Genomic DNA, 24,647 nt, shown 5'->3' on the forward strand with positions numbered 1-24,647 from the left:
TATGAAAATACCTTATTTAGGCATAAGATAAGTAAAGGGCTTCTCACAGCAGCATGGCAGTAATTCTGGAAATAGAAAGATCATATTATAAAGTAACAATGTGGGGAAAATAATCACAACCTGAAGTCATCTGTTAGGAACTCTAGTGATTTCTGTACCTTGGGGCCAAGAGGGATTGTAGTCGACCTGAAGATGTCGTTCAGTTGCTTACTTGAACGGGGAGCGCTGTGTCATGCACGTTTCTGATGCGATGATGTGAGAGGAGAAACCGGGAAACACTGCAGTATGTTACGCTGCGTGTACCTTGCAGAAAGCCGCGAAGCAGCAAAACTGTAGAGAAGCACGAGATTATTTTGGTAGATTTTGCCGTTGCTGGTACTCTCGTACTGGGACTGTCCGGCTTTCAGATAAAATCTGCCTGTGAAGGTCACGTTTAGCTCTCGAATGAAGTATCATTTAGCCAGTTACTTTCAAATCAGCCGAAGCAGTGGGAAAAATAGGGAAGGCACGTAAGGAAATGTTCATTTAAAATCTTGCCTTAAAGCTTTTGAACATTGTAAATAGTGGTTCTTTTGTGCAGTGTGATTATTATCCCATATCTGCAATAAATGTTTCCTGTGTTCTGTTTGTATGAGAGTCGTCAGAGGAATGGCAGTTGCGTCTTAACATTTCTTTTGGTAGTTACCTAAAGGAAGCACCAGGGGGTGGGGAGAAGCTTTGCTTGGCAACTGCTGGGTCATTGTTCTTTGTGTATATTTTTGGACTTGCTAAACACTCATCTCCTTCCTCCTCTCAAATTTCTGTGCGTAACATGAGCTTATTTGGCTGGATTTCCCAGCCAAAATACAGGATGCTGTGTCATCGCTGCTCCTTGACAAGCGATCTGTTAGAATAAAGACTTACAACATGTCTTTGCAGTGCGTGCCGTATGTGTACAGCCCATCCACAATAACTATGGTGCTTTTTGCTTTGCTAGTTTGTATAGGTTTGTGAACTTCTGCGGGCATGGAAATGAACAGCCCTCTGTGACATTAGTTATCCAAAGGTTTCTTTAGTTTCTGCACACCGATGCAAATCAGCAGCTCTCTGGTAGTCATCTTCTGTTGAAGGACTAACCTCCTGGGAAGTCATATCCTGTTAGCTAATGTGGCTTTAGGACTAACCGGTATCGAGTCCCTGGCCTTGTATTCTCTCTGCTTATTAGAGTGGTTCCCATTGATAGAATCTCTTCTTTGTTCTGTTTGCTGGAAAGATTTTTTGACTGGGATAAAGTATTGAGTTTGGTAATGGACATGATGTCCTCATGCTGCTGGAGTCGGTTAGGAAATGCTTTTTGTTCCCTCTGACACGTGAAAGTACAATGTTGGTTATTTCTGAACATAAGTTATTTTACTTTACAGAAATAGCAGTATTTTTCTCCTAATACCGTATATTTTTCTTGTTGTATTCAGGACACACGGGATGAAACGGCCGTACTTTGGCTGGATGAAATTCAGGATGGAATTCATAAGGCTAACAAGGACACGGAGGAGTCCCAGAGATGTAAGTCTTATCGCACAGTATTGCAGTTAATCCCTACTACGAGCCACCTACCAGTTATTTAAGGAAAAGTTGGGAGCTAGAAATGGCATGTGAATGTGGCAAAGGAAATCAAATGAAGCTACAGTGCAGGTGCGGTTCTTGTGAGGTTTTTTTATGGAGCGAATGTCAGATTCTTCAAATACTAAATTTCATCTGTTGTGGGGTGATAGGCGTTTTTKGTTCAGTTCTGCATGTGACCATTAGACCATCTTAACTCATTGGACAAATCTCTATCGAATTTTTCATCACTTGCAACTAATTGTGTGTGTCTGTGGGTGGTTAGTTAGAAATTAGAACATTCATATGCACAATCGTAATTGTGTTTTCACGTGAGCTTTACGTTTTACTTGTGTGGCGTACTGTTGTCACAACCTCACGTGTTTTTCAAATATTACACGTCGGTGATATTCACCCTCGCTCTTTAGCACACTTTGCGGGTGGACTGGCCCATCCATTGTTGCGTCACGGACTTTAAAACGAAGATGTTGTTTCTGTCTGCAGAAACAATTAAGTAATTACTACGCTTCGGCTCGTTGGGTTTCTTTTTTTTTTTCCTTCTGTTTGTTTGGGGTTTTTTGTTTGGTTGGGTTTTTGTTTTGCATTGTTTGTATGTTTTATTTTGTGCCTGACAAAGGCTTTTTCTTTGACAGAACACTCCTGCTATAAGGGTATGTTCATGTTGTCTTGCTCTGTTCTGCCATTCTGTGAGTTACTGTGAGTCACTCGTAGTTACTCATACTGTGAGTTACTGAGTCCCTGAGCTGACCTACTTCCTTGTGTTATCCAAGTCTCCTTAGGAATTCTGGCCATTAATGAAGCAGTAGATCATGGCGACATCAGCCAGACCCTGAGTGCCTTGCGTTCGCCTGATGTCGGGCTATACGGAGTCACTCCGGAATGTGCTGAGACGTACCTGCGAGAACTGTCAGAGGTCAAGACGAGGAAACAGGCAGCAGGTACACCCTAAGTAGCTAAATGTTAGTGAAATAAATGCAAGATTATTCTACATGGAATTGTAACCAGATGTAAAAAAAACCTCCGGGAAGAAACCTTGTGTTGTAGGTGGCAGTTGTGGATGCTTTGTGAAAGAAAGGGTTGTTCTGTTTTTTTTGTCAAAAGAAGTGTGGACACAGTATAATGTTCTCTGCTTGTTGTGTTTAGGTAGCTCTCATATGAGGTCGTTAGGGACTCGTAAACATTTGTTTCCTTGCTTGGAGGAAGAAGCATCTGTTAAGTAGATTTCCCGGTTGTAACATTTGTGTGCATGGAAGGTAAGACACTTGTCAGATTTTCAGACTTCTAACTGCCCTTTCTCCTCTTAGGGGGCAATGGCAGTGAATGGGTGAAACACTGGGTGAGAGGAGGCTATCATTATTACCATAATCTGCAGACCAAAGAGGGAGGATGGGATGAGCCAGCAGAATTCGTACAAAATGACACGCAGCTGTCACGGGAGGAGATACAGGTAGAATACATAATACGTAATACGTGCTCTTTCTCTGTGAAGTCAATGTTCCTACCATTCCCAACCTTAATGTAGCTCCAAGACAGAATGCTTCAATGCCATGGTCACGTTAACAACCTTAGTAACTCCTTGTCCTAGTCAGAAGCATTTATCCTGTCACTGAAAGAGTACAGGCCCACGATATTCCTGGTTTTGAAAGGCAGCTTTGGAGTTTCTTGTAAGCATAGTGTGGAAAGCTGAAGTAACTTTCTTTTTCTTGTATTTCCATGTTGGTTTTCTGGCTCCTCTTCCTATCGTAACATTAATTCAGAGCACCATATCTGGAGTCACTGCGGCATACAACCGAGAGCAGTTGTGGCTGGCGAATGAGAACCTGATTATGAAACTTCAGGCTTGCTGTCGGGGGTATCTTGTTCGCCAGGAATTCAACTCAAGAATGAATTTTTTGAAGAAGCAAGTCCCAGCGATCACTTGCATTCAGGTAGAGGTTCCCTTTAATTCCATTTGAAACTTGTGCTCTGCAGTTGTTTTCTGTACACAAGCTTATGGACAGTTTTTGTTCAATTCCAGCGGTTGCAAGCACACAACTGTCTTTGCCTTGTATTGTCAGTTATCTAAAAGTGTTTCCCTCTCCCAGTGATTTTGGTATATTATTTGCTTTTACATGTCATATATAATCGAAAAAGTCTGCTCACATAAAATTGGTGAGAGAAAAACATAATTGAGGAAGCTTTGACAATTATTTTTTTTACATGTTTCGATGTTTCGGGAATAGGACCATATGAAGTGTGTTGTATGTGTTGATGGTGATAATACCGTGAAATGCATTGCTCCTGTGGTTCTTCATGAATTTAAGAGAAGAAACATGGTTGTCAGCATTTCTGAGTAAAGTTTGTGTCTTTTGATTTGTCCAGAGATTGGGAGGATTGAGGACCTGAAAGAGATGGTAGGATTAGTCAGCATAAAATTGGACAGGACGTACAGGACAGCAACAAAAGAATTCTTTCTGCGGTGTTGTAACTGAAATGCGTGCAAATGAAATAGTTGCCTTGCACCCTTTTACCATTTTATTATTTCAGCAGCGTATGTATGTTGCTGCCTAAGTAGCACATACTCTGCCCCTATACTTAACAAAACCTCAGCTTATTTAAATAACGCTCTCTCCCTTTTAGTGTAGTCCAACCCCTTGCCTAACTTCTCTTCCCAAGGGTCCGTGGCAGCGAGTCTTCTCGGAAGGCTTAAAATGTTACATCTCCGTTCTCACTGGCAACAGTGTCCTAAGGTGTGATCCTCGTGTAGACAAGTTTCTGTCAGCTTGACTGTTTCACTATATCCTTCTCCCTAACTGGGCTTCGTAAGGCCCAGACTCTTCACGAGGTCATTTAAAGTCTCTCACGATTACAGTTGTAAAATAAAAATAGTTAATGCTTCACGCAGTGAAGCACCCTATCTCTTGATACAACAAGCATGTCTCCTTCATGTTTCATTTAGCCAAAAGGGCCAGTGGAAGGTGAGGAACACAAAGAAACTCACATTTGTGTTTACTTCTGTTTAATTGGGAATGTAAAGTGAGTGTGCCTGCTTTGTTTTCAGTCTCAATGGCGTGGCTACAAGCAAAGGAAGGCATATCAAATCCGTTTGGATTACCTACGAGCGCAAAAGGACCAAGTAGTCAAGGTAGTTTGGATTCCCTGCTAACTTTTTTGGTAAACCTTTGCGGTAGTGAACTTTGTAGATGAGGTTTTTATCTGAGTGTGTTGGTTACCCTTCATTAGATTCAATCGATGACCAGGATGTATCAAGCCAGAAGACGCTACAGAGATCGTTTGCAGTATTTCAGAAACCATGTAAGAGAATATCTTGTTCAATGTATTCTGTTTCTGACTTGGGTACTCTTTCCAGGATGATGTCAAGTGCTTCTCTGATTTTTAAATCCTAGATAAGTGATGTTGTAAAAATTCAAGCCTTTATCCGAGCAAACAAAGCACGAGAAGACTACAAAACCCTCAGTAAGTATTGCCGACAAGATAGAACTGATTTGCCGTGAATCTCTGTTTGTGAGGAATCACAGATTCATCGAAGAGATTCCCCAACTCTCTGCCTGTCTCCACAGAAGACATACTTAAGCCCCTTGATCATCTTTAGGTAGCCCTCCTTTGGATTTGCTCCCGCAGCTCCACATCCTTCCTATTATGTTGGGGGCCCTGGAGCTGAACTCAATCCTCCAGCATCTCATGACAGTGGAGTAGAGGAGGAGGATCACCTGCCTTGACCTTCTGACCCCACCGCTTTAGATGTGTCTCGGGATACAGTTGGCTTTCTGCGCTGCGAGCGCACTTTCCTGGGTCACGGCAAGCTTATTGTCAACCGACACAACGTTGACCGTGCGCTCTACAACTTCAAGACAGTTTTGAGGAGCAATTCGGATGAAGTCGGTAGGACAGTGCAGGGAGTAGGCAGTTCTTGAGGCTGAAGAAAAACTTGAATCTAGCTGGTTTTTTTTGTTTTTTCCTCCTGAAAGTAGAACTGTAGCTTTGCGGTTAGCTTTGACCATGTGGACTACCCCGTGCTAGTAATGACTTTGTTCTTGATTTGCTTCTCTTACAGTTTTCTCAAAATGGGAAAATCCAAATGTCAGAAGCCATTTAGACGTGATGGTACTAATTTAACTCTGGGTGCTCCTTGATGTGCTGTTTAAACATAGATAAGGCATATATTTACTTCTGTCAGCCATCCTCTGGTGTTTTCTATTCTCTTGCCTATTTTTAGTTAATGCTGAGAACCCACCTATGGCTGTGGTTCGGAAGTTTGTCCATTTGCTCGATCAGAGTGACCAAGATTTTCAGGAGGAGCTTGAGCTAATGAAACTGCGCGAAGAAGTCGTAACCTTGATCCGATCCAATCAGCAACTGGAGAATGATCTCAATCTCATGGACATCAAAATTGGTTTGCTAGTGAAAAACAAAATTACACTGCAGGTAAGAAGTGTGTTTCTGGGAGACCGGCTACAGATTGCATCGAGCCCAGTGGTAGTTAGTGTGGAGAGCTCCCGGCCTCGGATGTCAGTTGCTCGGGCCCAGTGGAAAACGTTTCCCTAGACTTAGTTTTTACTCCCAATACGTTCTTAGGCCATTTCAGTAATTTAGTATGTATCCCTAGAAAGAAAAATGGAGGAGAAGAGGGAACAGGTCCTGAAGCTCAAAAAGGCAACAAGACCATCTCGATCTAATTAATACAATAGATTATGTATTTGAAGGTTTTGAGAAGTTCTTTTTTGTTGCTCCTTTGCGGTTAAACGAGTCACGTGCCACACACTTGTGGTAAGGGGGTCAGTTTTGGAGATGGGAGACATGCTTGTGCTGCTCAGTTGCTTGTTGCTGAAAGGAAGCCCCCTCTGTCTAAGCTTGGTTGGTTTGATGTATTCTGCAAGAAAAAGGTCTCTTGCCGATACAGCGTTGTCTCTTCTGAGAGCTGAAGTAGTGGTCGGCTTTTCATGTGGTCCTGGATTCATTACACTAGGCTTCTCTCCAAGTGCAAAATCTCAGTTGGTGTAGTGCAGTTTATCTTAGAAGGAAGCTGCAGCTGTTGTGCTGATGCTTGCGGTGGAAAGTGCCATTGCTGTCCGAGTACGTGGAGGTAGCGAGCTAGCTGAATATGAAACGGTATTTTTAAGTTGTAAGCCCGGTTTAAAAAAAGGAAGGGATTTCCAAGCATCTCCAAATGCTACCAGCTCTGATTGTAATTGCTGCCAAGAGTGACTAACCCTTCTTGGATTTCAGACAAATTCACGAAGTCTGGAACGAAGCAGAACATGTACTTCCAGTTGGAGAGACTGCTGCCATAGCGAATAATGCTTTACTTTAATAGCCCCAGACATACCTTGACCAAGAGGAGTGGCTCTCAGATGCCACTGCTTTCCAATATTGCCTGTTAGAAAACCTCTCAGAGTGAAATCTCTGCCTACTCTTTCTTTCCAGGATGTTGTTTCTCATAGCAAAAAACTTACCAAGAAGAACAAGGAACAACTCTCTGACATGATGATGCTGAACAAACAAAGGGGAGGTTTGAAAGCATTGAGCAAAGAGAAGAGAGAAAAGCTGGAAGCCTATCAGCATTTGTTCTACCTGCTTCAGGTAAGCAACTTTTTACGCTGGTCATTAACTTTTCCTCACAGAAGCTTATRTATCTTGGCGCATTCTTTGCTTATGCATTGTGGTTGTCATACAAGGCAGTAAGGATGGAAAAGACCTTTAAGATCGAGTCCCTCCGGCAACTGTTTTGAGCCACCTTAGTTTTTAGTGACGCTGGTGGAGACATGCATGTCAAGTCATTTTTCTTGTTGTAGACTAACCCGACCTACTTGGCCAAGCTGATTTTTCAGATGCCTCAAAACAAATCCACAAAGTTCATGGATTCTGTCATCTTCACGCTGTATAATTACGCGTCCAATCAAAGAGAGGAATACCTGTTGTTGCGACTTTTTCAAACGGCATTGCAGGAAGAGATCAAGTACGTGGTAGCGTGTGGCACATTCTTGTCGTTGAAATCGGTTTTGGCAGATTCTGAAATTAAGGCCATTTTCATGTTAAATCTAGTGCTAATATACAGATAATGCTAATCCGTCCCTTCGTTGTCCTCATTTAATATCTGTTAATGTAGTCTAAAAAAGAAGACTTGGGTATGTCCATTGAAGATGAGGGCTTTTTACTTCAAGATTTCACTGCTCAACATAGCAGCTACTTTTGATCTGATGCAAAGTCATGCTAGAATTCAGTCTAATCTCAATTCTCCAGTGTCTTTTTACAAATAGGTCCAACAAACTGCAAACTCAGGCTTTACAAGCCAGGAAGAGAGCTAAATCTAAGCTCTTGAGATTTCCAGAGGGTGCTGAGGAGTCTGAAATCTTTGTCATTTGGCATTTCTATTTCCTGCCAGTGTTAGAAACTCTGCCCGTCCTCAGCCGTGTTCTGTGGGATCGGTTAGGCCTTAGGACCTCGATGTTACGTGACTTTGGTTCTTTACGATGCAGTGTGGCGCAGTTTGCCATCAGGAAGAATATGCACTGAAATTTTTGAGGAGGTACTCTTAAGCATTTCTGGGAATACTTTTTAAGTGTGAAGGTGGTATATGCCCCGAAACAAATAACGACTTGTAAAAACCATTTCCCCCGTCCTTAAATTTAGGGGGTAGTCCAGAACGGTATCCAGGGAAGTGTAGGCAGTGATGGAGAAGTGTAGGCAGTGATGGATGTACCTCAAATTTCATCTTGATTCTTTCTTCTTCAGATCAAAAGTAGACCAGATACATGAAATTGTGACTGGGAATCCTACTGTTATTAAAATGGTGGTAAGTTTCAATCGTGGTGCCCGTGGTCAGAATGCCCTGAGGCAGATCCTTGCACCAGTTGTGAAGGAAATCATTGATGACAAAACCCTTAATATCAAAACCGATCCTGTGGATATTTACAAGTCTTGGGTTAACCAGATGGAATCTCAAACTGGAGAGGCCAGGTACGGGACCTGTTAATACTGTATTTTTCTAAATGTTGCTTAGCTGCTTTGCATTGCTCAGCTAATCGTTCAAAGCCATCCTTGGCTCAGCTGCATGCGTCTGTCCAACTGATCATCTCGTCAAGACAGTTTTCATCTGAGAGTTCTAAAGTTCATATTCTGCTTGGCAGTACTGAGAGAGTTGAACAGGGATGTCATTATGCGATGGAAGAAGAAATGCTCTTCAGGGTTTTCCTATGTTGACTTGATGGTTAGCTATGAGACACCCTCTAACCTAAAGAAATGTGTTGTAAGAAAATTGTCTGGGAAGCATCGCTTCCATGTCCGTCCATGTTCATGCCATATACAGCCTACGCAAACAAGCGCCGTTTGGAAGCTCACGAAGCCTCTTGCTGGCACAAAGCATCACAGTTCTCTTAGTCCTAACATCTTCCCGATGAATATTGGGTGACGATGACTATTGTATTGAGCTATGTGATTTTGTGTCATTCTGGTTTCTTCAGCGGTTTTAATTTGCTAGAACTTGAGGTTTCTGTTGCGTTTTTGGGGTTTTTAATGTCTTTTTGTAAAAAGGCAAAAGCCCTATTTAAAGCCATCTGCAGACGCATACCTTTGCGCACCTCATGGAAAATTCTGGACATGTTGAATATATGAGCGAAGAAGCTGTGTGTTCAGGTTCTTTTCTGTACATGAGATGTAGGATATGCTTTTATGAGTCACCAACTTCATCTGTGTCTGTTCACTGGATTACTGTGCAGTGGTTTCAGCCGACTGCAGGAAAAAAGCAACCATTCACATGGCACCATTTCCCCCCGGTAGCGCATCATATTGATTTTATGGATGGTGCTCTAGCTTCCGCTTGTGTCCAAGGTTTCATCATCCTAATAGCCAAACGTGTAGCTTTCTTTTTCACCGATTTGCAGTCTGTAGTACTGCTATGTGTTACAGATGGTGCTCTTTTTGCCTAGTGTGCATAGTGTAAAAAAGATTCTGTTTTGAGTCAGCTGGGTCTTTTGTAGCAGTGGCATTGTAAGGGAAAGTGAAGGAAGTGAATGGAAAAAAATTCAGCTCTCACAGTGCCAGACAGGTTAATTAAAGGCAATGCATAGCTTTTTCCATACAATAAACACATAAACTTGTTTCTGTGTCAGGCTATGCATTCTTGAAATGTACTAGCCCGAGTAATATTCTCCTTTATATGTTTGACTTTTTCAAATAGCAAACTGCCATATGATGTTACGCCTGAGCAAGCACTAAGTCACGAAGAGGTGAGGACGCGCCTGGACGCCTCAATCAGAAACATGAGGACCGTGACGGACAAGTTCCTGTCTGCCATTATTAGTTCGGTGGACAAAATCCCGTGAGTCTGACATACCGGTGTTATCCCTGAGAATTCGCCGGCGTCTTTGTGCTTGCGTCAGTCTTATTCGATCTTTTCTTTCCTTCAAAGTTACGGAATGCGTTTCATTGCCAAGGTCCTAAAAGACTCCCTGCATGAGAAGTTTCCGGATGCTGGCGAGGATGAGCTTCTGAAGGTGAGCATCTATACGCCTTTGTTAGCAGCTGTCAGCCAAAACGGCTGTGGCGAGCACATCTCATTCTTCTCTCTAGTTAGGTGTATGTGGGGAGAGGAGCGCACATAAACTTACTTATTTACCTCTATGGATAGAAAATATTTCAGATTGGGCTGTTGATGTTAGCTTCATATGCATCACCTGACATGTAACACATTGTTTAGAAGGAGGTACCCTGTTGCTTCTGTTTTGCTTTTGGTATCTCGGGCACTTGGTCCTTTAGTGTTCTTGACCTGGGGTTACTGTTACTCCTAGAAAGTAAACCTTGGGTTTACTAGTACGCTCACAGCCCGCTGCTCCTTCCTTGGAGAGGTAAGTTTGAGTCCATATGCAAAAATCTTGTATTCCTAATGCACCATCTGTAACACTCTGGCATACTTTGACAGCAATATGTGTAGTCACGTCCCATGATGCCTAGTCAGTTTTATCTTTTACATTTCAGTTGGTCTGGAGAACTAAAAGGATCCTAATATGTTGCTCTCAGATGAGTGTAGTGTTGGGGTTTTCATTGAAATTTCTTTGGTTTCATGGCTTCTGGTAAATTGTGAATTTATGCCCATGAATGCTGTACTTGTTAATAACACGAAGTTTGGTTATTAGAACACTTGACAGCGTCTCTTTAAACTTTTCTGCCTCTACTTCATTACAAAGGAATTATCAATCTGAATGCTGTTTTCTTCTCTCTTCTAGTTCTGTGCTTTCCCATTCTGAGACATCGGTTCTTTCTATGCAGGTGAATTAATTTCTTCCATCTGTAAATTTAGGTGGAAAGCTGCAGTTTTTATTAATCCTCATGGAAACAATACAACTGTCCACATGAAAGTCAAAACTGCAGTTGCGTGCCATAACCGCTTGTAGATTTTTTTAGCAACCGAAGATTACCCATGCAATATGCTGTTGTTTTTGCCCTCAAGTTCAAAAGTTATTAACCGACTTTATTTCGTGGATGTTTTTTTCTTTTTACCGGCAGCAGACAGTTTGACAGTTAACACTCGGTATTCTGTCCTGTGGCATAATTTGTGAGGGTACGGCACGGGATCGTGTAAAATGCTTGTCTAAATGTGACCTCGCTGAAAGCGGTTTTTAATTTCTGGGACCGCTTAGCTATGGCTAGGTTTTTTCTCTGTGTTTTCAGCCATTTGCTCAGACCCCAATCTCTTCCGTCTGTTTAAGTCACGTGGCAAGTGGGTGAGGCCGAGATTCGGTGACCTGGCCTTCTGCAAATGAGCATATGACATGAGAGCTTTTGCTTTAAATGGGCACGGTGGGTTAATACCTTTCCATTGCTAGAATTACTTCTGGTAAGACATCCAGTACAGGATAGAATAATAATGTGAGCATATGGATAATGTGATAATCCCTATTTGTAGTTCTTTGAAATGTATTGCTGCTCACATTTGACTAGGTAAATTGGATTTTTGAGGCATCAAATGCCATTTAACTTCTGTACTTCTGATTTTCTTACTTCTGGATTAAATGGTTTCTCAGTTACTCTCACTAACTAAGGGTCTGCACCTGAGTATGTTGCTGGCTTGCAGAAGAGTTAATCTGAAAGAGAAAAGGGCTTTTGCAAGGAATGGAAAGTAATTTCCTCAGTTTAAATTCTCAGTGTGCCATTTTTCCTTCCTATTTTTGCCTTGTCAGAGGCGGCAGCCAAGGCTGCATGCTTCTTTAAAAACTAGCTCTCGTTCCACGTCAGGTTTGTCTGTACTGTGGTCATTCTGCCCTCTGTCAGACTAACTCAATTACATTTAAATCTCCTGACGGGCTGTCTCACGCTCATAACAGTAGCTCATTGGTAGCTTGTAGGATCTCCTGTCCATACATTTTTATAAATTAAGAGTTCTCAATGTTTATGCATAGGAATATCTGCTGCCGTATTGTCCCGTGACGGGTAGTGCTCAGGCTTTCCTCCTTTTTGACCATCCTGTCGCATCTTTATGATCTTACGGTGTAGATTTTTTTGGGTGGTACGTGCTTCTATACGACAGAACCCTTGCCTTGGAAAGAGGCTTACGAAACAATAATTTATCAAAACGCAGAGTAGTTTCGATGAAAAATCAGTTGAATCCCATACTGTTGTTTACTGATGCATTTCTTCTCTACTTTCCCAGATTGTCGGCAACTTACTCTATTATCGCTACATGAATCCTGCCATCGTTGCACCGGATGCATTTGACATCATTGACCTTTYGGCTGGAGGTCAGCTGACTACGGATCAACGCAGAAACCTCGGTTCTATCGCGAAGATGTTACAGCACGCTGCATCCAATAAGATGTTCATGGGAGACAATGCTCATCTAAGCATCATTAATGAATACCTATTGCAGTCATACCAGAAATTCAGGTAGCAGACCTTAGCTAGTTAAGTTGGGAAGTTTGGCAGGGGGTGGCAGTGCAAGTAAAAAGGGAAAATAATGCATTCTGAATCTGGAAAATTCTGTCTCTATCAAATATGCAATCCGTTAAGAATAAGAGATTTCACTCCAAGCTCCCGCAAGCATCGGTGACGAGCGTACCTGGAATTTTATGAACGATCGTTGTATGTTACCTGATCGCAAAGTCAGGAATTTCGGGTGTACAGAATAAAGATGGCTTTTGCACTTAATACTGTCATTCTGACACGGACAACCGGAATGGACGTACGTTCATATGTCCCATGCAAACCCCGATGCCACGTGAAAATCTAGGGGTGCTCAGAAATAGAAAGCAGGTTGGCATTTTGCTATTCGTGTATTTGAAGTAAGTTTTTGTTCCAGATTTGTCATCTTATATCTCCCATATTTTGGGAGATATAAGATGACTGAATTTACTAGGTCGCTTCAGATGCATTAACTAAAGCTGACAGAGTGTACTCTGCCATAATGTACCATAGTTTGAAGAGGAGAGACTATGCTTGAGATTGTCATGAGGAGGTAATACTCTTGATACATCCATCACACAACTTGCAGTCTGACTGTTCTCTCCTTCTTTGTTCTGAAGACGCTTTTTCCAGGCTGCCTGTGAGGTTCCTGAATTGCAGGATAAATTTAATATCGATGAATATTCTGACTTGGTGACTCTCACAAAGCCAGTAATTTATATTTCTATTGGTGAAATCATCAATACGCACACTGTAAGTATACATGAGTCACGGTTGGTCCTTATAAGCAATGTTTCCAAACAAAATTCTGCTTCTGTTTGAAACACAAAGGTACCAAATGCAAGGCTGAAAGTTGTCTCGATTGTAGTTTGTGAGAGCTTGTTGATTTAGAATCAAGTGTTTTGGTTATGGCTTCGTTAAGCTTCTTTTGAAAGCATTAGAGTATGTGATACTTGCACAGTACTGAATGTTGATATTGCTGCTTTGGAGTTCAGTGATCGGTTTCTCAAAGATACCAGCCTAAAGTAATGAAATTTTACTGTCTAGAAAATGATGTGCTGTTAAAACATATTTGATTTTTCTGTTCATCTAGTTGCTCTTAGACCATCAAGATGCAATTGCTCCTGAGCACAATGATCCAATTCACGAGCTGCTCGATGATCTCGGAGAGGTTCCTACGATTGAGTCCTTAATAGGTTGTATAGTTTGTTCTGCTAAAGTAATATGTGATATTACTTACTGTAATTGTGATATTACTTAAATGACTTCCAGTGCAGTAAAGAAACAATAAGGGATCGTCACAGGTTGTAGGGGAGAATGTGCTCTAAAAAGTGGCGGCAGATTCGTTGCGGTGTATTTTCTCTGCGGATTTTCATACCGTGAAAAAACGGGAGCTCTCTCTCTTCTCCCCACCCACCTCGCTCATCCCGCTCTAGAAGTTTCCAGAAGACGGACCAATATTGACATATTTTCTTCGTCCCATTATCCCGGAGCCATATCCCTGTGCTCTTGTCCCTGTTCCAGCTTGTTTGTCTCCTTTCTGGAGATCCGTAGCTGTTCCTTTCAGAGTGTGGTAATACATGTGTTAAATAGCATGTGCTCCTTTAGGAGTCTTTGGCACGTGGACAAGTAACGTTTTTTTTCCCCTCCTTTAGAGTTTTTTTCTGTAAGAAAAGTAGAATTTTATCCTCTTCCAGTCGGGAGAAGAAGGAACTAATGCTACTAATCTGTGAAACTTCTGAAAACCTTTGAGCCGCAGTTTACTGCTTCAGGATATAACAAATACCGGAAAGACGCACGCAAGTTTTTCTCCCTCCTCAGTTTCTGTGTTACGATTTTTTGAGGTTTCTAGTCTAACCAGGCAGGGAGGGAGGCAAACAGGGCGCAGTTTTTGGAGAGCATGCTCTGATGGCAAACAGCATGAAGTTGCTCGATGAGAAAGGTTGGAACCTTCTAAATGAATGATTGCTAACACTTTGTCTTGTGAGTTCTGGCAAAGAACAGAATGTAAGAAATGTTGTCTGAAGGGATGTGGACTGAGAATTTAGCTAGAACTTGCCCTCCTTCCCCATTTCATTGCTCCTGTGTTCATTGTGTCACTGTGGCTAATATGTCAGAGTTAAATCTTTCTGCAGCCCTTTAAAAAACGGGGAAGGCTTCCAATGATTGTTCCAGTGAGAGTTTGTATGCAGTTAGAGCAAGAAAATATCTTTTTGATGGGATAGCTTACTTTAAGAGAAGATGACAAGCTTGATCACTAACAAGGGCTTTACTCTTAGCTGAAACATTAATTCTAATGAGGATGTGGGCATATGGGCATCATTGTACTTTTGTTTCCAAAAAGCTTTTGGCAGTTCAGACATTCTTCCCAGTGAGATACTGAGATACAGGGTGGCATACACATACATCTTTTAGGCATACGAAGCAGCGATTTTGCGGTGCTTTTCTGGCCAGCGCATTATCTCAGATGTGTTACGACAATGTCTAATATATTCCAGATAAAGTCTTGAAACTTTGGTTTGGGAAGGAAGTGTTATTTTGACAGTCTAGTTTTTATTTGATCTGTGATGTAGTGAAAAATTACAAAGTCCTAGCAGTCAAGAAGGAAAAGAATGTGATTTAATCTATAAACTCTTTCTGTTTGACAGGGGAGGGTTCTGGCAATGTTAATGACCCCAACAGGGAAATGCTAGCAAAAACTGAGGTTTCTCTCACGCTGACTAATAAATTTGATGTTCCTGGTGATGAAAATGCAGAGGTGGATGCAAGAGCGATTCTGTTGAAGTAAGTAGGGAATAACTACCTGTAAGTAGGGAATAACTACCTCCTTCAAAAGAAGGAGCAGCTGGAACCTAAACAGTTAATCTGCCTGTGAAAACAAGAGAATTGAGGCATAATGTAAAGAAATACACTGAGATCGTAGTGTTGTTCTTTTCAATGCTGTGGCTTGACTTTTAATAGATGAAGACTAATAGCCTTTTCGAAAAGCATACGTCTTAGTACTCTATAGGAAACACAGCGGTGGACCATCAAGGCATTTTTTTTATTGCTGTATTCTTTATTCTGGAAAGCTTTTTACCCATGTTGACTCTTGCCTAGTTTTAAGCAAATCTCTATTGCTGAGATGTATAGAGCAGCATTCTGACATTTGGGTGCGTGTCTGCCTCCTCTGATGCATTCCTACTCAGATGCTAGACGCTAGATAGAGTCTGAGATAGGTTGAAAGATCTTTGGTCAGCACGTACTTGGCCTAGGCATACGAGTGATCTCCCAGAAGAAAACAGAACAGAGCAGAAGAATATTAAAGATCTTTCTGTTCAAAGTTTTTTCTCCTATTCTCCTTGATTTCTTTGCAGCACAAAACGTTTAATTGTTGATGTAATCCGCTTCCAGCCAGGGGAGACGCTGACTGAAATTTTGGAAACTTCAGCTACCTCGGAGCAAGTATGATGTCGTTTATCTGTGCCCATTTTAGACTAGGAAATCATCATCTGTCTAGATATGTGTGGATATATGTGGCACTGTTCATTTATGCATTGCGGTGAAGCCGTCTCCACCGATGATGGAGCAGGGTGCAATGATAATTGGGAAGGTATACGGCGGAAGTAAACTGTACATGTGAATCCTGTTCCACCAGTAGTTGCTGGAAACGGTTTATGTGGAAGACCATTTTAGATGGTAGATAGGCTTCTGCCTATAGGTTCCCATGTGTAGAATGTGTTCAATGAAATGCATTTGTTCAAGTCGGTATGGGAGTTGCTGAGCAAAACTGTTTATCCTGTGTTATGCCAGAGATCGGACGATCTGTTTCTGCTTCTTTTTGTCGCCTTAAAGTTGACCTGCTTATGAACTTGGAGTTTTTTGGTTTCTTTTTTTAGGAAGCGGAGCATCATAGAGCTATGCAGAAACGGGCCATTCGTGATGCTAAAACTCCTGATAAGATGAAAAAATCTGTATCTGTGAAGGAAGATGGTAACTTGAATCTGCAAGAAAAAAAGGAAAAGATCAAGGCAGGCCTGAAGAAGTTGACAGAACTGGGGCCAGTGAATGCCCAAAATAAATACCAGGAACTAATCAACGACATAGCGAAGGTATACTGTTCGGTGGTTCCCTAGTAGTCACAGTGGAGTTTTCCCACCATTTCTAGCATTGTGAAAGTGGCATGGATTTTCAGAAGCAGAGTGAAGTTTTTAGTAGCTAATTTATAGACAAAAAAAATGTACCTTTTGTCACAGCACTTCCGTCTCTGGTCACCTGGGAAGTCCTTTATTTCTATACAACTTTTCTGTTCTGCAAATGACTGCGGTGCCAGGTTCTCAGGTACTCTAAGAAAAAAACTTAATAGCTTGGAGGAGAAGTCCTGATGTGCAATGTGTTTTTCTGCTTCATTTCACTGATTTAAGTAGTGCCTCTGCAAGCTTATTTGCACAAGGAAGTCTCGCCCATAACTTTTAAGATACCCTGTTATTTTCATGTAAATGTGGCCACTGAGGAGTACCGAAATGATAAGGGGGGTGCTGCCGTGAAAAACTTGAAAAAGAGAAGCAATACTGTGGTACATTTCTACAGTGACAAATGTATTTTATATCACAGTGTTTACTGGAAAACTATTTGGGAAATGTTACATAAGTAAACTAACTAAATAATCACCTGTAGGGATCTGATAACAATTAATTGAACTAGAGATAATACGTGTCAAAAATTAAAGTACCAGTCGATTAATGTTGTGGTCTTTTTGTTAAGGCAGGTGATGTCTAAAGGCTGACTAACAAAAATGATGAAGTCTGCGTGCTGCTGTAGTTATAGTGCTTGATGTGTTAGATACTTTCCCTACCCGTCCCTACCTGGTGCTAGCAAAATTGCCACTTTTGTGTCATGTGCTGTCTGTTCCCCCTACAGTCATCGCAACTAAACTGAAATTTGAGAAAGCAGTAGAAGGTGCGAGCGTACCGCCGCATAGAGTTGGTTAGGTCCACAAATGAGTAATTTTAGAGAAAAAGCTGTGAAACTTAAAGTGAGGCAAATGCAACTGAGTGCTTGAGCCTGTAGCGTGAAGCAAGAGTAAGCAAAATCGAATGTTGTTTTTGAAGTACTCAGTGGCTCTGGGACTGAGCACCTGGAAAGCTCAAATGACTGTTGAGTCTCTGCCCGTCTTTCTCTGTGTTGTAGGATATCAGAAATCAGCGTAGATACCGTCAGAGAAGAAAGGCGGAGCTTGTGAAGCTGCAGCAGACATACAGCGCCTTGAACTCCAAATCTACTTTTTATGGAGAACAAGTAGATTATTACAAAAGTTACATAAAGACCTGCTTGGATAACTTGGCCAGCAAGGGCAAGTAAGTATCTTGGAACTGTAGAACCATAGAATGGTTTGGGTTTGAGGGGACCTTTTGAGACCATCTTGTTCCAACCGCCTTGCCACGGGCAGGGACACCTTCCACTGGACCGGTTTTCACCAATGCCCATCCAACCTAGGCTCAAAAAGTTCTGGGATGGGCCAGCCACCGCTTCTCAGGGCAACTCATCCCAGGGTAGAAATACATCATTATCTATCATCAGCATTAGCTATAGCTTACTAGCTATACTGATTCCATCCCCTCTGCCAAATAGAGTTGAATATTTATTGCTCAAAATGTCTTTTCTTGTTTGAGTGACCTTCTAATTTGGTTGGTTTTTTTTCCACAGAGTCTCCAAGAAACCTCGGGAGATGAAAGGCAAAAACAGTAAAAAGATTTCTCTGAAATACACAGCTGCTCGACTTCATGAGAAGGGAGTGCTTTTAGAGATTGAGGACCTGCAAGGTAACCAGTGAGTATCTTTTTAAAACTCTTCAGAGCCAAATACCCTTTTTGGAGGAAAAGGAACATAGCTTGAGATAGCTGAGGACCACAAATTCTAAGATCTATTTGAGGTTGTGTCATATTGTATTGCAATTTTGTTCTTGGAATTTCAGTACGGTTGGTAGATTAAGCTATTAAAGCTGAAAAAATTGTTTTGATGACCTAGGCTGGCATCCCTAGGGCCAAGAAACCTTGCATAGTGATCACTCTTCAGTTCTCTTTTTCTGGTTGAAGCAAAGCAATTCTTTGATTGAGAAGTGTCATGTGATTTAAATGTGACATCCTCTTTCCCCCAACCCCTTCTGTCACCTCCACGGTTACAGAAGGGTATACCTCCTTGGGTGAAAGGTTTTCATGCTTAATAGCTTTCATTGTTGAAGAATCAGCTTAATGCAAGTTTCTGCAGCTGTAGTTTGCTAGCCTTGAGAAGCCAGTGTATTTTGTGTGGAATATAGAGTGCCCCTTATGATGAGAATATTTTTGACCCTTAATCATACTTTGAGCGCTAAACGAGGCATAAATGTGCAGGACTGAAGTAGACCATTTAGATCGTACAAGCTAAATTACCCCGTGTCCTGTATGCTTGCTTGAAGATGCGATCTGCTGGATATACTGCCTTTTAAGTTTGGCTTAAAGTTGCCTTTTAAGGGCTCGTTCCACATGGTGGTCATAGAATAGAGTTAAGAATAGGATTCTTAGAAATTTATCTTTGCATTTCATCTCATGTATTCCCTCCCTGTGATTTTTCATTTCTCAAATTTCATAGGTTTAAAAACGTGATTTTTGAAATCAGTCCAACAGAGGAAGTAGGGGATTTTGAGGTAAAAGCAAAATTCATGGGGGTACAGATGGAAACCTTTATGTTACATTATCAGGTAAGGACCGTCGTGTTTAATAGTGTCATGTAAGTTCACTTTGCTAGACTTTTCATCAAAATATCAATGATGTGTTCTCTGCGTAAACAGTTGTAAAAATGCTCTCAAAAATCACAGGTGAAACAGATGCAACACATACGGGGGATCTAAACCGCTTTTTGTTTCTTTGCTAATGACAGCCCGATATTGGTCCGTGTTCTTAATTACTGTGGCAATTACTGCTTTCAGCAAGCAATACTGAGGAACGTTGTAATGTTTCGAGGGTGCAATGTCACATGTGCAAAGGAAGAGGCTGGAGATGGCTAGATCTGAAATTAGACTTGCTTAGAATGGTCTTCCATTTATTTCTGCTGTTTTTTGAACTTTTTTTTTAAACCCAATGCTTAAAGTAATTAAGATCTTATATGCTTTAGAAGGACTATTTTTCTACCCAGTAAGAGCAGATCTCTAATGAGTCTCTCGCTTTTGTATTTTATGCTGTGTATGTTTTCATAAATACTCATTGTGGACCTAATGTACTACGTGGTCTCTTATATTTTCTGTAAGAACTTCTTGAGGATTCGTTACTCATGAAGATATTCTCTTTGGCAGGATCTTTTGCAGCTGCAGTATGAAGGTGTCGCTGTCATGAAGCTGTTCGACAGAGCAAAAGTGAACGTCAATCTTCTCATATTTCTTCTGAATAAGAAATTTTATGGGAAGTAACCGACCTCTGCCAGCAAGTGTGTGAAAGGGGAGACATAGAAAACCCACATGTAAAACTTCTATTAACATAGTGATGTATCAGTATATGCCCATCCCATGGTAATTGTATCAAATGTGTTGTGAAGGAGGACTAAGAACCTCTTGGGAATTGACAACCCTGATCGGGTCTGCGGGTTCTGTTGTTTATATATCATCTTCAACTTTGAAGATGCCCTATAAAGAGGTGATTTTAGAATGTATTTTTACATGGGTTTGGGAATTGAAAACTAATATTAGAGTATACTTAGGCCATCCGAATGCTTAATTTGCATAATTGTGTGCTTTGTAAGGCTCAATTCTCCTTGCCTGGGCAAAGAGAAAGATGGCACCGTATAGAGGTCCGCTCGCGTCTTGCAGAAATGCAGAAATGGGTTGAGGGTCGTATTTGGACTCCAGTTATTCTTGTGCGGGGATGACCAATATAAAACGCAGTTGAGGTCCAGGCTACCCGTTCATTTGCGTCCTTGCTTTGGTAGAGGTGGTGGAGGCCGCTTGCCAAGATTAGAACTGCTGCAGGATAATTGGTAAGCATCATAAATAGTTACTGAAGTATTAGTGATTATGTTTGTGGCCACATGTAACAGCTTCAGCGTCTCAGTTTTCTTGATTTGCTTCTGTTTATCACACTGTAGTAATTTACAGGTGCCCCCTTAAATGGAGGGACTGTGGAATGTATTTAGTTTTGCTTATACATAAAAAGAAGATGTTTTGGAAGGGAAGGGAAGCTGAAAAAAAATGCCGAGACGTGTTAATTTTTAATGTTGCTTGCAAAGCATTTGAAATGTAAAATTAACTGTTTTTTCCCAGTTTAGAGGAATGTTCTATACATATATCTGTGTCTAATGCAATAAACGTTAGTCTCTACCTGCAGACTTGTCCAAGGAAGAAAACTAATCTTGAGTAGATTAGCTTTTAAAAGGTGAATTTTTTTGTAGCTATACTCAAAGTTCCTGTATCTTCTATTATTTTGTGGGGGTTTTGTCTGCATTTTTCCACAATGGTGGTGGTGCTGGCTGTTCTGCTATATCTAATAAAAATGAAGAGACGTAAAGAAAATATAATCTGGCCTTTAAATTCATTTGTTTCAGCTCTTTGCTCCCTTTTTTTCTTAACTCTTTTTTTTAAGGGATACATCTCCTGCAAATGTCAAGTTGGCCCAATAGTTAGGCTTACTGTTCAGAGTTTAAATAAACTCTTTTATCATCTAACTACACTGTGGTGGTTCTTTCAGCTTAGATCTTTTTTTCTCACGGAAGACACTTCATGTATTTGGAGTGGCTGTCTCACTGTGTTTAATTTTTCCGCAGTCCTCTTGGAAGAAAATAGTTAAAGTTGCTGGTGTTTAGACTGTATTTAAATGTCTTTTGGTGTTGGTGCCCGTGTGGTCCCATCCGGTAACAAGAATTGCTTAGTGAGCCCAAGAAAGATCATCTAAAATGAGTATAGGTCAGAATTTCCATGATATCGGAAACGGAGACGCCTCCCCGGTGTCACTGGGGCACCTGAGGGGAACAGAATGAACACTTTGGGGGCAAAATGGAGGTGAGGAGTGGATGGCTTGAGATAAAAGCTGAATTCATCTACAGGGAAATAAGCAGGGGATATTTTGGAGGGAAAAGCTGAGGTAATGAGTTCACCCACCTTGGCCCAAGCTGTGTTTGCACAAAGCAGGGCCAGAGGTGAAGGTCAATCCAAAGCTAACCTTGCCCAACCTCTAAATGCCAGGATAAATTCTACGAGCTGCCCATGGAGGGACTAAGAATACATAAAAATGGGACCAAGATCATTAAGAAGGTTCCAGGGAATGCCACTGCAGAGCTGTCAAAGCATTTTTAACAGATCATTTCAACTTCTGATGACAACACTGCATTTCTCTGCTGGGATTGTTCGCTCTGTGGGTTCTGGGGTTTGCTGGGATTTGAACTCCATCCCAGTGGCCCTAACGCTGTTCAGGAGCTGGTAGGAACAGCAGAGTCAGAGCCCCAGAACAGAGGTGGCTGCTGCCCACCAGCCTGGGGATCTGCTTTGGTTCCTGTCTTCTGCCAAGGAAAGGATGTTTTCAGTTGACAGCGATTAGATTGCAGCAGCCTCGTCTGCCGTCCTCRGCTGCCTCGTCCAGCAGCCGATCCGCTCTCSCGTYCCTCCCGCTCCGAGCCCCCGCCCGGCCGGMACCAACTGTGCAGAGGAGAATTTGTCCCGCCAGCAGCAGCGGAAGGACACGAGCACTCATGCCCTGGCACTTGGATTGTCCCTTTGGGGGATGCTGCTTGCTGGGATTTTGACAATTCCATACGTTTGGCTGCTGAAATTTCCCAGCGCAGGGGCTTTAGCTGACAGGGCAGCACAAAGGTTGTTCTCCGTGTGGTGCCCAGATTTGGGTTTCAGGATCAGCTTTGCTAGTTTAGATGAATTATACCCATGGCCCGAATTCCCTGCAGAATTCCTGCTGGAATAACCTCACAGTGCTTCACAGAGCACGGATATGTCCACGCAAAGCTGCCGCTTTAATGCCAGCTGCGTTAGGAACTGACAGAGGTTCCAAGGAAGCTCAGCAGCACTGGGGCAAGGACAGGTTTCTATTCCACAGAATTTTCTATTTCTAACCCTCATYCCCTCATCCCTGCTGACATCCCTGGGGGACATGGGACAGAGTTCCCTGGAATTCAGCTGATTTCACCCACCCTGAGCTCAGGCTGCAGTTGATATTTTAAATCAGGAGAAGGCRGTGGCCRCRCGYGCTCCCAGCCTGTGYCGAGGCAGCCCCTGTGCCCAGGTGAGGACATCCCTCCCCGCAGAAGCTGATTTCAGTGCAGAGCCTTAGGAATGGCCTCTGGAAATTCTTTTCCCTGAGGAAAGGGATGGGCATCCCTGCCTTCAGTGCACCTCCAGCCTCACCCACCTGTGAATTTTTTGCTTCAGTTCTGTAGTTCCAGCTGGCTCCCCAAAAAATTCCAAACTTTATCCAAACAAAATGTCACCCARCTCTAATCTTTAATTTGAAGGTATGTCTGAGGACTGCAGCTTACGATTTAATTTCTGTGAGGAAAGATAGCCTTGGCTTTAACACTGCTGCTGGGTGATGTTCTCAGGCTGGAAGGAAAGGGATTGGGGGTGGGTGGGACATGCCTGGTGGAGGTGTGGGAGCTCCAGGAGGTTGGCACCRGGAATCGCTGTCTGAGYCCCTCCGCAAACACAACGTGCCGGCATTGCCAGGTGCCAGCTGTTGCCTGGGATATTTTTTGAGTGTTGGCGGGCTCTGTCTGGGGTGAAGCATCTCCAGGTTCCTGTTCAGAGCAGCCCATGGCTGCGGAGCCATGAGCAGACCTTAATCCATGTCCATCTGAGCGCTGCCCGGGCATCCCAGTGCCCATCCCCGGGATGTGYGTTTTGCACGCTGGATGCCACGAGCAGGACATGGCAGGCACAGCTCCTCCCCTGGAAATAGGAAGGACAAGAGGTGCTGCTCCCCCTTCTGTGGCTCCCGACCTCCTCCCACCCTGTGCTCCCAGTCAGCTGGGATGCACGGTGGAAACGGCAAGGAACATTCCCGGCAGCTGAGCGGGAGTCGCTGAGGGCTCYGTCCRGCTGTGGGCCCGAAAAGCAGSATATTTATGCCCTGTGGCCTCCGCATCATCACTGCGCCCATCGTGCATGTGATAAGAGCAAAGTCGATCTGCTGGGGTGGAGAAACAGCCTTGGTCCCTCATGTGGGGTGGGCTGAGGGACCCTGTGGGGCCAGGCAGGGCTGCAGTCCCTGTACTCTCCTACCCAGTTCTTGGGGACTGAGAKGTTTGGGTGGCAAGATGGAAGAGCCCTTTTGGACAGAAAAGACCCTGAAGCAGGGATCCAGATGCTGAGAATGGATAATCAGTGGTTCTGGACAGACATGAATAACCTTTGCCTYCYGTGGATTACTCTACGTGCKTGGGAGCTGGGGTTTCTGCAGGCCACAGGTGCCGATCTCTGGGCTTGGAGAGACCTGTGGTGGCTGAAGGGGAGGGACCCTCATTCCTGCCTTTGCTGTAGGTGTCCACAGTGGCTTCTCCCCTCTCCCCTGCAGGAGCCTGAGGACGGTCACATGCAGTGGCAAAGCACTTTTGCCTGAAGAGAGAAGGAGCAGCAGCTGGTGGGAGCTTACAGAGGGGCTGTAGGGGAGGAAGCAGGGRCTGACAAGCTGTYCCTGCTAATCTGGCGACAGCTGCCTGGTGCTCCCTGAGTAGCAGAATGCAGACTCAGATGTGTAAAGGAGTAGTTTGGTATCTTAAATAAACTGTTTATAGACCATCAAATCCAGTTCTGAAGGATCTGTGTCTGCTTTATGGGTGGTGTTGCGCCCTCCYGCCTGGGTGGGCAAGCTTGCCCCGGGCTCCCAGTACCACCCCTGCTGTGTGCTGCTGGTCTAACTGGTGCCAAGGAGCTGGGCTTGGTCCTCTCCAGCTCTGGGGTAACTAGAGCACAGTGCTAGGGAGTTATAAAAGCAAGGATGYGCATGCTAGYCCCAYGCCCCACAGTCACTTTTCTAGCTGCACAGTGCTTTCTGTTCCAGCCCTGTTTTTTGTCTGAGATCCTGCCCCAGAGTGTTTGTTTCAGCCCCGAGCCTGTCCCAGAGGCTTTATGCCAGCTGCTGTCCCCCACCAATGACTGCAGCTCGTGCTGCCCATACTAAGCACCCCAGAGTCTTCATTTCAGATGGAGC

The 24,647-nt window shown here is 43.0% G+C and overlaps 1 protein-coding gene across 1 annotated transcript in view; it reads left to right on the plus strand.

The window, feature by feature from the left end:
• The window catches only part of IQGAP1 (IQ motif containing GTPase activating protein 1), a 43,866-nt gene extending 22,741 nt beyond the window's left edge, over positions 1–21,125 (plus strand). Inside the window, exons 16-38 of the mRNA XM_057385465.1 lie at positions 1,452–1,542; positions 2,370–2,537; positions 2,904–3,046; positions 3,357–3,527; positions 4,640–4,723; positions 4,822–4,893; positions 4,986–5,055; positions 5,816–6,024; positions 7,024–7,179; positions 7,392–7,555; positions 8,332–8,556; positions 9,776–9,916; positions 10,007–10,091; positions 12,245–12,477; positions 13,113–13,245; positions 13,586–13,688; positions 15,141–15,276; positions 15,849–15,936; positions 16,371–16,583; positions 17,662–17,828; positions 18,178–18,300; positions 19,099–19,207; positions 19,799–21,125. Coding sequence (XP_057241448.1) covers positions 1,452–1,542; positions 2,370–2,537; positions 2,904–3,046; positions 3,357–3,527; positions 4,640–4,723; positions 4,822–4,893; positions 4,986–5,055; positions 5,816–6,024; positions 7,024–7,179; positions 7,392–7,555; positions 8,332–8,556; positions 9,776–9,916; positions 10,007–10,091; positions 12,245–12,477; positions 13,113–13,245; positions 13,586–13,688; positions 15,141–15,276; positions 15,849–15,936; positions 16,371–16,583; positions 17,662–17,828; positions 18,178–18,300; positions 19,099–19,207; positions 19,799–19,912 — 3,198 coding nt within the window. The 3' untranslated portion in view covers positions 19,913–21,125. The remainder of the gene's footprint in view (positions 1–1,451; positions 1,543–2,369; positions 2,538–2,903; positions 3,047–3,356; positions 3,528–4,639; positions 4,724–4,821; positions 4,894–4,985; positions 5,056–5,815; positions 6,025–7,023; positions 7,180–7,391; positions 7,556–8,331; positions 8,557–9,775; positions 9,917–10,006; positions 10,092–12,244; positions 12,478–13,112; positions 13,246–13,585; positions 13,689–15,140; positions 15,277–15,848; positions 15,937–16,370; positions 16,584–17,661; positions 17,829–18,177; positions 18,301–19,098; positions 19,208–19,798) is intronic.
• Positions 21,126–24,647: the final 3,522 nt, after the last annotated feature.

This window comes from Malurus melanocephalus, unplaced genomic scaffold (genome assembly GCF_030028575.1).
Source record: "Malurus melanocephalus ecotype Western Australia unplaced genomic scaffold, MMel_1.1 scaffold_828, whole genome shotgun sequence".
Lineage (NCBI taxonomy): Eukaryota > Metazoa > Chordata > Aves > Passeriformes > Maluridae > Malurus > Malurus melanocephalus.